The 12244-nt window shown below is 30.1% G+C and overlaps 1 protein-coding gene across 1 annotated transcript in view; it reads right to left on the minus strand.

Annotated features, from left to right (window-relative positions):
* Positions 1-1285: 1285 nt before the first annotated feature.
* Positions 1286-12244, minus strand: part of LOC145671026 (sodium-coupled monocarboxylate transporter 1-like) — a 96694-nt gene continuing 85735 nt past the window's right edge. The window contains exons 11-15 of the mRNA XM_081739683.1: positions 7664-7847; positions 6332-6418; positions 4439-4605; positions 3925-4126; positions 1286-1655 (exon numbers count right to left, since the gene is read on the minus strand). Coding sequence (XP_081595809.1) covers positions 1545-1655; positions 3925-4126; positions 4439-4605; positions 6332-6418; positions 7664-7847 — 751 coding nt within the window. The 3' untranslated portion in view covers positions 1286-1544. The remainder of the gene's footprint in view (positions 1656-3924; positions 4127-4438; positions 4606-6331; positions 6419-7663; positions 7848-12244) is intronic.

The raw sequence follows: 12244 nt of genomic DNA on the forward strand, positions 1-12244 counted from the left end.
TCGTATTAAGTCTTAAGGTCTTTATAATATCCCTATTAAGATATTCTTCATTATAATAATAATAAAAAGTTCCTTCAGCTACAGCTGAATACATGATAAACATAGAACGAACGACACAGTTAATTTTCTTGTAGAATTTATTACTCAAACCGATTGAAATAACTTCAAGCGTAAGTTAGCATACTTGATTAAACATTGTTTATTTTAGTACAACAGTTGAAGTTCGCAAAATTTAATTTGAAGAGGTAAGTAAAACAGCATAGACTCAATACGATAAATATAAAATTTGTTTATGTTCTGCTTCATAGTACAAATAAGCTACGTAACTAATGAGAGGCATTTAATCTTAATAAAAAAATAATAATTATTACACATATTTAATGGAACTGAACGACAGATTTAAAATGTATTTAGCTACGTGCATTGCCATATCTCTTTTAACATATGAATTCAAACATACTTGAAATATTTCATTGTCTATACCTTGTTTTCTGAATTGTCCCAAAATCTACACATTTAAAACTAGAGAAATAACTATCTCTGCTGTATTAAAAAAAGACCTAATCTTAAGAAGGGTCTAAACAAGCTCTTTCTGATTAAAATGTATGTTGTTCGGCAAAAATATTTATTGATACTGAAAAGAAGTAACGTTCACTAAGGAAAATAAAACTACTAATGGCGTTTCTATCTGCTCGTGAAAAGATACAAATAAGCTATTTGTGTACGTAAATTAATATTACAGTATATTGGAGGACATTATGATTTTTCATTTTTAACTATATGACTTTTTAAATTTATTTCTTCTGACACTCAGTATTAGGTTTGACAACTTTGGATGTTATGATATAGTGCTACTTCGAAGCACAATAAAAGGTCGCTGATGAAATAAAAAGTACTTCAAATTATAATATATATACAAAAAGTGAAATAATTAAGTAACGGTAAGGAATGTTCTATACAAAAAGAACTTATTTCAATTAAATATAAAATATCTTGTAAACCGTATAAATTGCTGTTTATAAATCTATAACATTTTAAATTATTACGTAACTTTCATATTAATCCGCGAAGTGTTTATAAGTTATCTTAGTATGGAATTGCCAGTGCAATCTCTGACACATTGATTGATATAAGAAACAGTAATTAGCATTCAAGAAATACAAAACTACAGTAAACAATACAATAAATGTGTGCAAAGTCATCAATTCTGTAAATATTTCGTAATTGAATTAACTTACGTTTATCACTTAACAAACACTTAAATGATCTTAAAAAGGTTGCTAAAACTCTAAATTCGATGTCTCCTGCATTCGTAAAGGGACGAAATATCAATGTACGCGGGAAAGCATATATCATATGAATTATCAAATTATCATCATAAATATATTAATCGTTATTAAATATGTTGTTTGAAGAAAATCTAGCTCTAGCCCGTGTGAAACGATAGTGTAAAATTTTATTTTTAATAAATATTTTAGATATCAATAACTGACGTTTTTTTAAACATATCTTGTTCGTGTTTGTCCATAAACTTAAAAGTATTATCACTTCTTGCTGAGCTCTTCTTCAATTGTTAGTGTAGGATTATCCACTCCATATCCTATGTATGGTTGCTTAGGGCTTTTTGAAGTCATTTCTAAATTGTTCACTTCTTTCTGTAACGACATAGAAAAAATTAAATATTTGTGAACTCATGTTATTATGTATCGATTCAATTTCTTAGTTTTAATTCACTTCCTTTAAATTGTAACTTAAATTTATTGGCTGACTAGTAAAATAAGTCTGTTTCTTAGCTTTTTTTTAAATTCCGTTAGACAAAATATAAGTATTAAGAAAAATCACTTTCAAGTCATTCTCAGTTGGATATACAATTGAATATATAGGCCATTCATATAAATGCTACAAATTTGAAACAGCACATTAAGTTGCATTTCATTTTGCATCATCACATTACTTTCATTTCATAAAACTCATTTCAATGTGTATCAATTATCATTTGTATAATTATAGCTATAGTTGAAGTTCTTAATCTGTTATTGATATTACGAAAATTATTATTATTAAATTATTACAATTTCAATGGAACTTTGGAACCTTTAATTTAATTTATTGACATATAACAACAGGCACAGGCCTAATTACAGTGTTGCATAGTATATACATTATACAGAATACATAGATTAATAAAACTATTGGTAATAATTACATTCGGCTTACAGAATTAATAGACTTCTTAAAACTATTTACGTCCACTGCCAGTACGTCAAGGTTGAAATTTTCTTTAACTAACTTGTTGTAGGTTGCACTAACTCTCCATATAGGGGATCTGCTTAAGACATTTGTTTTCGCTGTCATACCAAAAAAAAAAAAAAATGTATTTTTCGAATCAGTGAGCAATTTAGTGGATGGAACTTGGATACATATTTGTTCGTTAAGATCAGGACAGTCTATTTTGCCATGAAAGAATTTTTCTAAAAGTAATAAAGTTTCAAATTTAACATTTTCAACAAGGTTAATGTAGCTTTCAAATTTCGGGTAGAATTTTGTTTTCTTAAGTGTAAGAAGCTTTAGAAACTTATTTTGAGCACGCTCGATTACCTTTAGTAACTTTCTCGACAATCAGAAGTTTCAAGTACATTCTTAGCATTATCTTTAGCAAACATAATTTGATTTTCCTTGTATAATAATAATGAGAAGAAGAAGGAGAACCAGAGAAATAAGGAACAGTTCATATTCTTCCAATTTTGTCGAAAATTCAGCATTTCACAAATATACTAATAAAAATTTTGATGTGATTTTATTTCGATTTTTGTTATATATATATAAAATTTAAAGAGTTACTTTTCAACAAATTACTCGTATATTTTTCACTAATAAAAATAAAATAACATTTTCCAACAAGTGGTAAATTAAACATACACGTGTCTTTTCAATCCTTTTCCCTTTTACCATATGAATGTAACATTAATCTGTTGATGTATATTATTTGCTATAAATTTTGATAGTAATTGTGTTGAATTTTCGAAAGAATTTACTTAAGAGATTTTCAAGTTGTGAATGAAACAGTAAATACCAACAAAATACAATTAAATAATTCTATACATTTTGGAAGTAATTTATATGAAATTTCCACAAGAATTTATTTAAATGAGTTTCGAAATGTGAAGGTAAAGTTTGCACCATTAAGTCACCATCTGATAGTCAGTTAAATACCTATTGTAATACTTTCCATTATTAGAAGCTTTGCTTTGTATATAGTTAAATACAAATTTACTATTTGTTCAGCGAAACAATATATTTTCATTAAAAATTAAACATTTGTGAGTTTCGCCAACTAACTCTTTGGCTTCATCAGACATTTTGAGATACAGGAGTAATGTATAATCTTATATACAAACAACCGCTGAGACATCTCTTGTATATAATATTGTACATTACTCCTGTACCTCAAAATGTCTGATGAAGCCAAAGAGTTAGTTGGCGAAACTGTCTCGAACATTTAATTTTTAGTTATTTTAAAATATGTTGTTTTGTTCAGCAAACCATAAGTTTGTAATTAAATATCTAATACAATTAAATCTACATATTTGGAAGTGATTTATATTCCTGTTAGAATTAGTTTAAATGAGTTTCAAGATTTGAACGAAACAATAAGTGGTAAAATGTCACAATCAGATAGCCATATTGAATATGTACGTCTGACTTAGCATTGTTGAAAATGTTTTTGATCTATCACTGTTAATGAAATATACTTGCACCTCATGTTTAAAATGCACTCTTTTCTTCTTGCAGTTCCTTTCATGATATTGCTGCTCTTGAAATTCTAATGGACAGTACCACAAATTTTGTTAAATATATAAATTAACAAAAAAAATTAAATTTAAACAGAATTATACGAAATCCTAAAATCTTACACTTATTTACCTTAGAATCTCCTTTTCGTTTACCAAATTTAGCCAACATCCAACGAACTATCGGTGTTAAAAGATCAGGATTTAATGATTCAACATCTTGAGGTCCGGTGAGAAAGCTCACGGCCATTCCAACAATAATAACAGTGAAACATCCAGTCGCTGCATACCATAAATAAGACAACCGATACAAAGGAAGTGCAGTGTCTTCAATTCTGAAATAGACAGATTTATCAATGTTCTTCTTAGATTTTCCTATTCATTTCAAGGAAATTTACATATAGTGAGCTAGTTAAATATACTTGGGTAAAGTGATCGGACTTTTGACAATCAACAATCAGATCTCTTTAATGCAGTAGAAAACACGAAGTGTAATATAACGCGAAAAACTAAAATGTAAAATTGAAAACTATAAAACACAACCACTTTCGAAGCTGAGGAGTGAGTAATCAAACCGATTTTTTATGACTATATACAAGGTATAAATAAAACTTTAGCATGAGATTCATTTCAATCTATTAACTTACTTTAACGGTTGAGGTACATGTATTGACGTCATGTTGTATGGACAGCCATCAACTGAGACAGGAAGTTTCATTGGAGGAGCTAACAGCCCGTATGCTTTGGCAACTTGAGCTCCTATGCCAATCCATCCTACCAAAGCAACGCCTGATAGCCCTCCTACTATTGCACCCTAAAAATACCAATATATGAAATGAATACGGGCAAATGAGGGAAGATAGTAGTATATATATACGCAGATCAAAGCTTACAATATATTTAAATCTCTATTTATCTATATATCTATCACCTATTTACTAACTGTCTACAATATTTTGAACCAAAGATTAAACTTTAACCATAATCAAGTAAACAGAAAGAAAACTTACCCAAAACATACAAAAAATGTGAAAAGTTCTGCGACTAAATATGACATGATAAATGTAGTACTAAACATACATACTAAACAAACATACATATATATGACATACTAAATATATACTAAATCTAATAAAAGTACACATGTACATTTATGTAAAACTGAACATGAGACATGATCTTTTCAGGTACTTCAAGTAATACATAAGATACATATCACAATTTAAAACAATAAAAAACTTTAAAAGCACGTATGAAAATTTTAACAGTGTGAGATTCAAAACGTTTAGATCACTAACCAATCATCCTGAGCTCATAGAAAAGCAGAAAGGAAACAAGAAAAGCACTGGAAGAATATAAAAAACATCAAGTTGTCGGATACTTTAGGACACTATCTTCATTGTTCCTGATAGAAATATATTATATTATATTCATTCTTCAAAACGAAAATATGTTAACAAAAATGTATTTATACTTCTGAAAGAGCGAGGTTGTATAATATAACAGTCATTTTACGATAATAATAAGATAAAGTTAAATGTATAATATTAAGTAATAACAGAAGATTTATATCATAATCAAACAGTAGAAAATTTTCATTGCTAAGAAACAGTGCAATAATAAAATATTAACAATTATTAGGAAAAAATATTTTGTCCAATGAATAGAGATCTACACTCCTAAGAAAAGATCCACATTAAAAGATTATGTATTGTAAGCAAATCAGCGAAAATGAGACATTCATATGACATTTCACAAACATTTTAGGAGAGAAATTTATGAATAAATAATATTTATTTATATGGTTAAACTTTATTTGTTAGCTTTGTTTTGTTTCATTTCGCCTCCATATTTATCCTGCAAATGTTAGCGGAAATTGGGCTGTACGGCTTAATCAAATATAGTCAATACTTTAAAAAAAAGTTCATGTTCAAATAAATAAGAAAGAAGTAACATAAAATCCCCAGTTCTAAGAAGGTTTTCTTTTCTAAATTAGTCAAATAAATGAAACATATGTGGTGAATTCTTAACTGCTTATTTTCGTGATGATTAGGGTGGCGGCTCTTAACAGAAATTAAATATTACCGCTACAAACTATGAAAAGAAACCTTTATATAGCTTCAGAAAGTTGAATAAAATAATAAATACATTAGGTAAACTTTCATCTCTCAGTTTTTAGAGATAAAATTGAAATTTCTACCAATTTGACTTCCTTCAAGAGCCACCATTGTGAAAATCCAGCTATCACCTAGTTAACAAATTTAAAGCAAAACCATACATAAATGCGTTAAATCATTTTAAAAGCAAAATAATGAAAGAACTAATAAATAAATAAATAAATAAAAAACAAAACAAACAAATAAAATGCACAAAAAAGTTGCTGCCATGTGATAAATATTTAAAATAGAAATAATAAAGTTAAATGGAAAATTCAACTTTAGTAAGGAAAATATAGAAGTATTTTTTTTTAACTAGGAGAACGCTCTTTTTAAATTTAAATGCTGAAACATGTTTATGCTTTACAAACTGTATATACTTACGTATGTGTTTGCCCAAGGGAAAAACATTCCTAGAGTAAATAAACCAAGAAGAGGTCCAGACGCCACACCATTCACCGTAAAGGCTGCCTGAAATAATGTTAGATTGAAGAGCAAAACACTAGAAATAAATACTCAAAACACAATAATTATTTAAGAATACAAGTTGACGTAGGTTTATAGTAATCTACAAAAATACTATTTCATTTACTGCGTCAGATATTAATTGGAAGATTTTTATGAAGACTTATGTAATTTCGGTCTTTTAGAATATTCTTCAGAAGTTTTTCATAGCAATGAGACTTTCAAAAGAAGAGATTCTAGTGCAAGGAATTTTTATTATCATATAATCGAGTTTTTGAATTGCATTACTGTTTACCTTACACACGAAATAATGCAAGATAAAATCCTAAGTGAGATGATTTTCCATGTGAGTTGCTCAGATATACTGAAGAAGATGTCAAGGAACATCGAAACCGCACAGTTAATCATACATTAAGTGTTCGATGCAATAATAAAACAGTACATTTACAAAGTACTCAAAACAAAGTTGAATTAAAATAACTTTATTCTGGTATCTTTTTATTTGTACAGTCCGCAGCAAAAAACCTGCAACATAAGCATGTAAGTTTTTTTTTGTGAAACGACGAAGTGTTTTGTTCCAAAATAAGTGTGTGTGGGAGGACGACGAGGTTTCTCCTGGCGTGATTCGTGCCACTTAGACGTTATGTTGATTCACTGCGCTGATAGGTGTAGTTTCAGAATAAACTTACATGCTCATGTTGCAGGTTTTTTGCTGCGGACTGTACAAGTTGACAAAATGAGAACGGGGGAAAGACTACTCCTTACATTGAGGTGAAAGGAAGAGAAACATGTATACTGACTAAAAGTGCTATTTTCATGGATAGACCCCTTTCACTCACTGCATAAAGATATATCAATTGAACCCAAGAGTGTACAGAGAAACCAATGTCTACATCATTTTATTCAAGCTTTTGTTTTTCCCCAACTCAAAACAAATATTTGCAACTAAAACTGTTATTTACAATAATTACAGACAATTTTAAATTATTTAAATATTGTGGTATTTGAGTTACAATTTCATATTTAAAATAAGATAAGACATTGAAAATGCTGACAGAATCTAAGAAAGCAGATGTTTTCTACTAATTAGTGGGCGTTATGTCAAAAAGATTGCAACAAATATTTTGTAACCGCCATAAGGATTATGCGGGATGTTTTGTACCATTATTATTATTAAGAATATATCTATACACTTCATGTTTGACATCAAAACGATTGGCAACAAAAACAAATAAAATATTTTGCTCTAACCTGCAACACTCCGCCGAGATGTTCAACTGCAAACACTAGTCCGAAACAGAAAAGCCCGTATCCTACTGCCAGGAACCGTGAAATCATGGATGCTCCTGAATCTGACAATTTCTTCCCACAGCAACCCTTGACAAAGTCCTCTAAAGTGATGGCAGCCAGCGAATTCAGTCCTGTAGATACAGTGCTTGAGAAAAGGAAAGTTTATTTTTAACAAAACGACAAAGTTGTATGAAGTTACTTTATAATTTAAAGAGAAAATATATTAGTTTAGAGAAACCTGTGCTTCATGGGGGAAAAATACGATATCACGGTTTCATGTGATTAAGCCTGTATGACGAGAGTGAATATCTCCTCAAGATCTATGATATACACCTCAAATTCTCCTTGTATGTGATTGTATTGAACCTTCCATAAAAACAACAACAAATACACTTAAATTTTCTCGAAGTTCCCTCCTCCAACACAACAGGATACGCCCATATTAAAACGTGATGTTATTGTATACATTTTTTATACAGATATTTAGTTACTACCATCTGGTTTCAATTGGAAATTTTTCATTCCTGCCTAAAATTTCACTGACACATTTGTGTAATAAACCTTGTATATTATGCAAAATTTATTTGTGATGAAAATGCAGAGCTATTTTGATTGTCAATAACGCACATTTTTGTAGATCATAATGCAATATTTTGTCAACTTTCTAGTCTCTCTTTTTTCTACTTTAAAAAAAAAAAGAAAGAAATTAAGGATCAAAACACTGGAAACATTCTAGGTAACAAAAACTTACAATAGAGTAACGTATCATTGCGGATACAGCACACAGTCAAAAAGGCATATATTAATAATATTCAAAAGTATGAACTTAGTACTTTCAGTCTCATTAACCTGTTTTTAGATTAAAAATAATAATTACAACTGGTTCTCTTTCTCTGCCTTCAATTCCTCAAATTTTCATTATATTAAATAGCTATCTATGTGATTAACTAACTAACTAATTCTATAATCTACAGGACCTGAAGGTTCAATACTGCATTCACAAAACCTCTCCATTGACTTTTTAGCCAACTAAATCCAGTTTCTAATTTGTATTCCTATTTCTGCAAGATCCATCTTAATATTGTCCTCCCATCTGCGCCTAGGTGTTCCTAATAGTCTTTTCCCAGTGACTTTGCAGTTAAAATTTTGAAAACATTTATACTTTCTTCCATTCTGGCTACGTGACCTGCCTATCTGAGCCTCCTAGACTTAATGACCTAATAATGTTAAGTGAACGGTATAAACTATGTAGTTGCTAGCTATGAAGTCGCCACTCCCTGTTCCCACCGCTCTTGAGTCCGAATACTCACCTCAGGATTATATTTCCAAATACTTTCAGTCTGTGTTCTTCCCTTCAAGTAAGCGACCATGTTTCGCAACCATACGGCAGAACAGGCATAATTATAATTTTACATATTTTAAACTTCAAATTCTTCGAGAAAATTCGCGAAGAGAAAAGAGTTTAGACTGAATAATAACACGAATTCCCTGCCTTCAGTCGGCATTTAATTTCTTCGTTGACCGATTATTATTATTATTATTATTATTATTATTATTATTATTATTATTATTATTATTATTATTATTATTATTATTATTATTATTATTATTAATGTTGATCCTAGATATTTAAAAGTTTCTATTTTGACGGAAGTATTATCTAACATGGCACTTATCAATGATTTGCAGTATTGCGGACGGCGAATTTTCATCTATCATTTTTTGCCTGCATTTACTTGTAACTTTATATTTCTGCAGGTATTTAACAAAATCTCTGCATTTCTTTCTATTGCCCTCCTGTTATCTCCTATCGGATTGACATCATCAGCATAAGCTATTACTTGGTGAGTGCCATTTGGCTCTAGACCCTGATTGTTATTTATAATTTTCCTTATAACGTATTCCAGAGTGAAAACGCATTTCCCTGTTTCGGGCTATTTGCAAATCGAAATCTTGTGGAAAAGTATTTCCCTACGCAGATCTTACTTTGGGTTTCATTTAAATATATCTTAATTAATCAATATCTTAATTTATTAAACAAAAGCAGGCCATCTGCACCATTGCGAACTTACATTACACAACAAGCTGCAAATCGTACTTTAAAAAGTTAATGATATTAACAGTTTCATCTATGTACATATATGAAGCATCCGTTTTCAGTCTAACACAAAATGAAAATGAAGCGAAAGATCATCATTACAATACTAGAGATCAAAACAAAAAGTCTCACTTTACTAGATTATCACTGGTACAACAGGGTCCCAGATATGTGGCAAATAAAATATTCAATGCTTTGACCAATCACATACAAATGGAGAAAAACTTAAATAAATTTAAACAAAACTTTAAAATGAATCTAATACAGAAAGAATTTTATAGTGTAAAAGAATACCTAGAAGTATAGATGTAACAATGTAAAATATTTTACCTATATGTATAATCACTTCTGTTTCTTTCATAATCTTACATAAATACTATGTACATGTGAACTGAACCCTCCAAATACCATGTATTGGTTAGATGGAATAAATAAATGAAATGAAATGAAATGAAATCTCACTAGCTCTTTTGGTATACAAAATTCGGTAATAATGTTAATAATAATAAACAGTGTTTCTTTCCTAGCTGAGTCGTATACTTTTCCGAAATCAACAAATAATTTATGTATCGGTTTATTGTGTTCCCATTTCTTTTCGAGCATTTGACGAATGGTAAATATCGAGTCGATAGTTGATCGATTTCGCCCAAATCCTCACTGACAATCTCAATTAAATCTACGTATGAAGTCAATTTTGCTAACAACATTTGAGATGATGTTGATACAAAGAAAGATGCCTCGATAATTAAAAAAGAAGATGTCTCGATAACTATTACAATCAGCTTTGTCGCCTTTCTTGTGAATTGGAACAATAATTGAATATTTCCACTCCTGTGGTAATTCCTCCCTGTTCCAGATAAGAAGATTGAGTTTGTGTACCTCGTTCCACATCCCGCCCCCGTCAGCTAAAATGGATTCAGCGGGAATTTCGTCTACCTCTGGAGATTTATGTTTATTTAATTTCTTTTTCTATTTTTATTTCTGTTCGGTTAGGCTCTGAAACATACAATTCTGCTGTAGCATTCATTTTCTCCACGAACATTAATTTTTGGCTGCGTGTTTAGCAAACTGTCAAAAAATCTTTCCATATATTCAAAATATTATCCTTATCCGTGAGGATTGATTTGTCCAATTTCTATATAAGCAGAAAGTTGATAGCCTTTCTTAAATTCGGAGATGTCTTCATACATGTCACGAATATTCTGGTTTTTATTTTTGTTTTCAAATTCGTGTAAAGAAAATCATGTTTCTTTGTTCAAAAGGTTTGGGAAGTTCCCCACCTGGTGTTAATGAAATTGTGTGTAACTATACCGTTCGTATGTCGTAACCAACATAATGTTATCTGTTTTAGTTCACTGCTAGTTTAGCGCAATCCAGGTCAAACCATGGTTTATTCATAAATATTTTTGCATGCCCTAGCTTTTCTTTCGCTGAAATTTCAATGTTTCCTCTAATTTTAACCCAAGTATCTCAACACTAGTGCATTTCGAACCTTCTAAAGCAGAAAATTTATTCGACACTTCAATCTGGTGTTCCTTTCTCGCCTGAACATCTAATCTCTTTAAATTAAACCTCTCCGTTATCCTGCTGATTATTTATTTTTTATAACGATAATCTCTCTCTTATATAAGCGCTGTTAAGAGGTAGAGGTCAGTATTATTGTCAGCTCCTCTAAACGACCGAGCATCAATTATGTTAGACTGTTTTATCTACTAAAATGTGATAAATTTGATTGTTTTTCGAAGTCCAAGGTAAGGTCCAAGTATATTTATGAATGTCGTATAGGAATTTTGTACTCTTTATGGTAAGAGATTTGGATGTTACAAAGTTCTCAAGTCTAACTCCGTTATCCTTATTTTCCTAATGAAGATTTTTGTTGCTTATAATTGGTTTAAAAATGTCTTCTCGTCCTATCTTCGCATTGAGATCCCCTAATAAAATTTTCACATGGTATCGTGAGAGTTGATCAAATACACATTCCACTTCTCTGTTAAAAAAAAAAAAAAAAAAAACTGTCCTTTATACCGTCATCCTTATCTTCTGATGGAACACGTATATTTAGAAAAATAACATCGCACCACCGAGCCTTAAGAGTAATAAAAGAAAGTCTATGATTATCAAATTCAGCACGTTTAATAGTTAGTTGATATTATTCCTTTGTAGACGAAAAATCTGTTCCTAATTGGTGTTTTTTTTTATTTCCTTCCCCATAGAAAAACGTAAAGTTTCTGGTCTGCACTATTCCCTTTCCTTCTCATCTAACTTCCTGAACACCTATGAGGTCCATCGTATATGTCTCTAATTCACTCGTTACGAATTTTAACGCGCCTCCTCTATAAAGACTTTTTATATTTCATGTTTCAAATATCATGTTCATTTAACTGTGCTGAGGTCGTGCCAAATTATCAGTTTTGATCCGAGTTTTCTGTGAACAGCTTTGAATA

The sequence above is a fragment of the Thermobia domestica genome, chromosome 15, assembly GCF_964235325.1.
Source record: "Thermobia domestica chromosome 15, izTheDome1.hap1.1, whole genome shotgun sequence".
NCBI lineage: Eukaryota > Metazoa > Arthropoda > Insecta > Zygentoma > Lepismatidae > Thermobia > Thermobia domestica.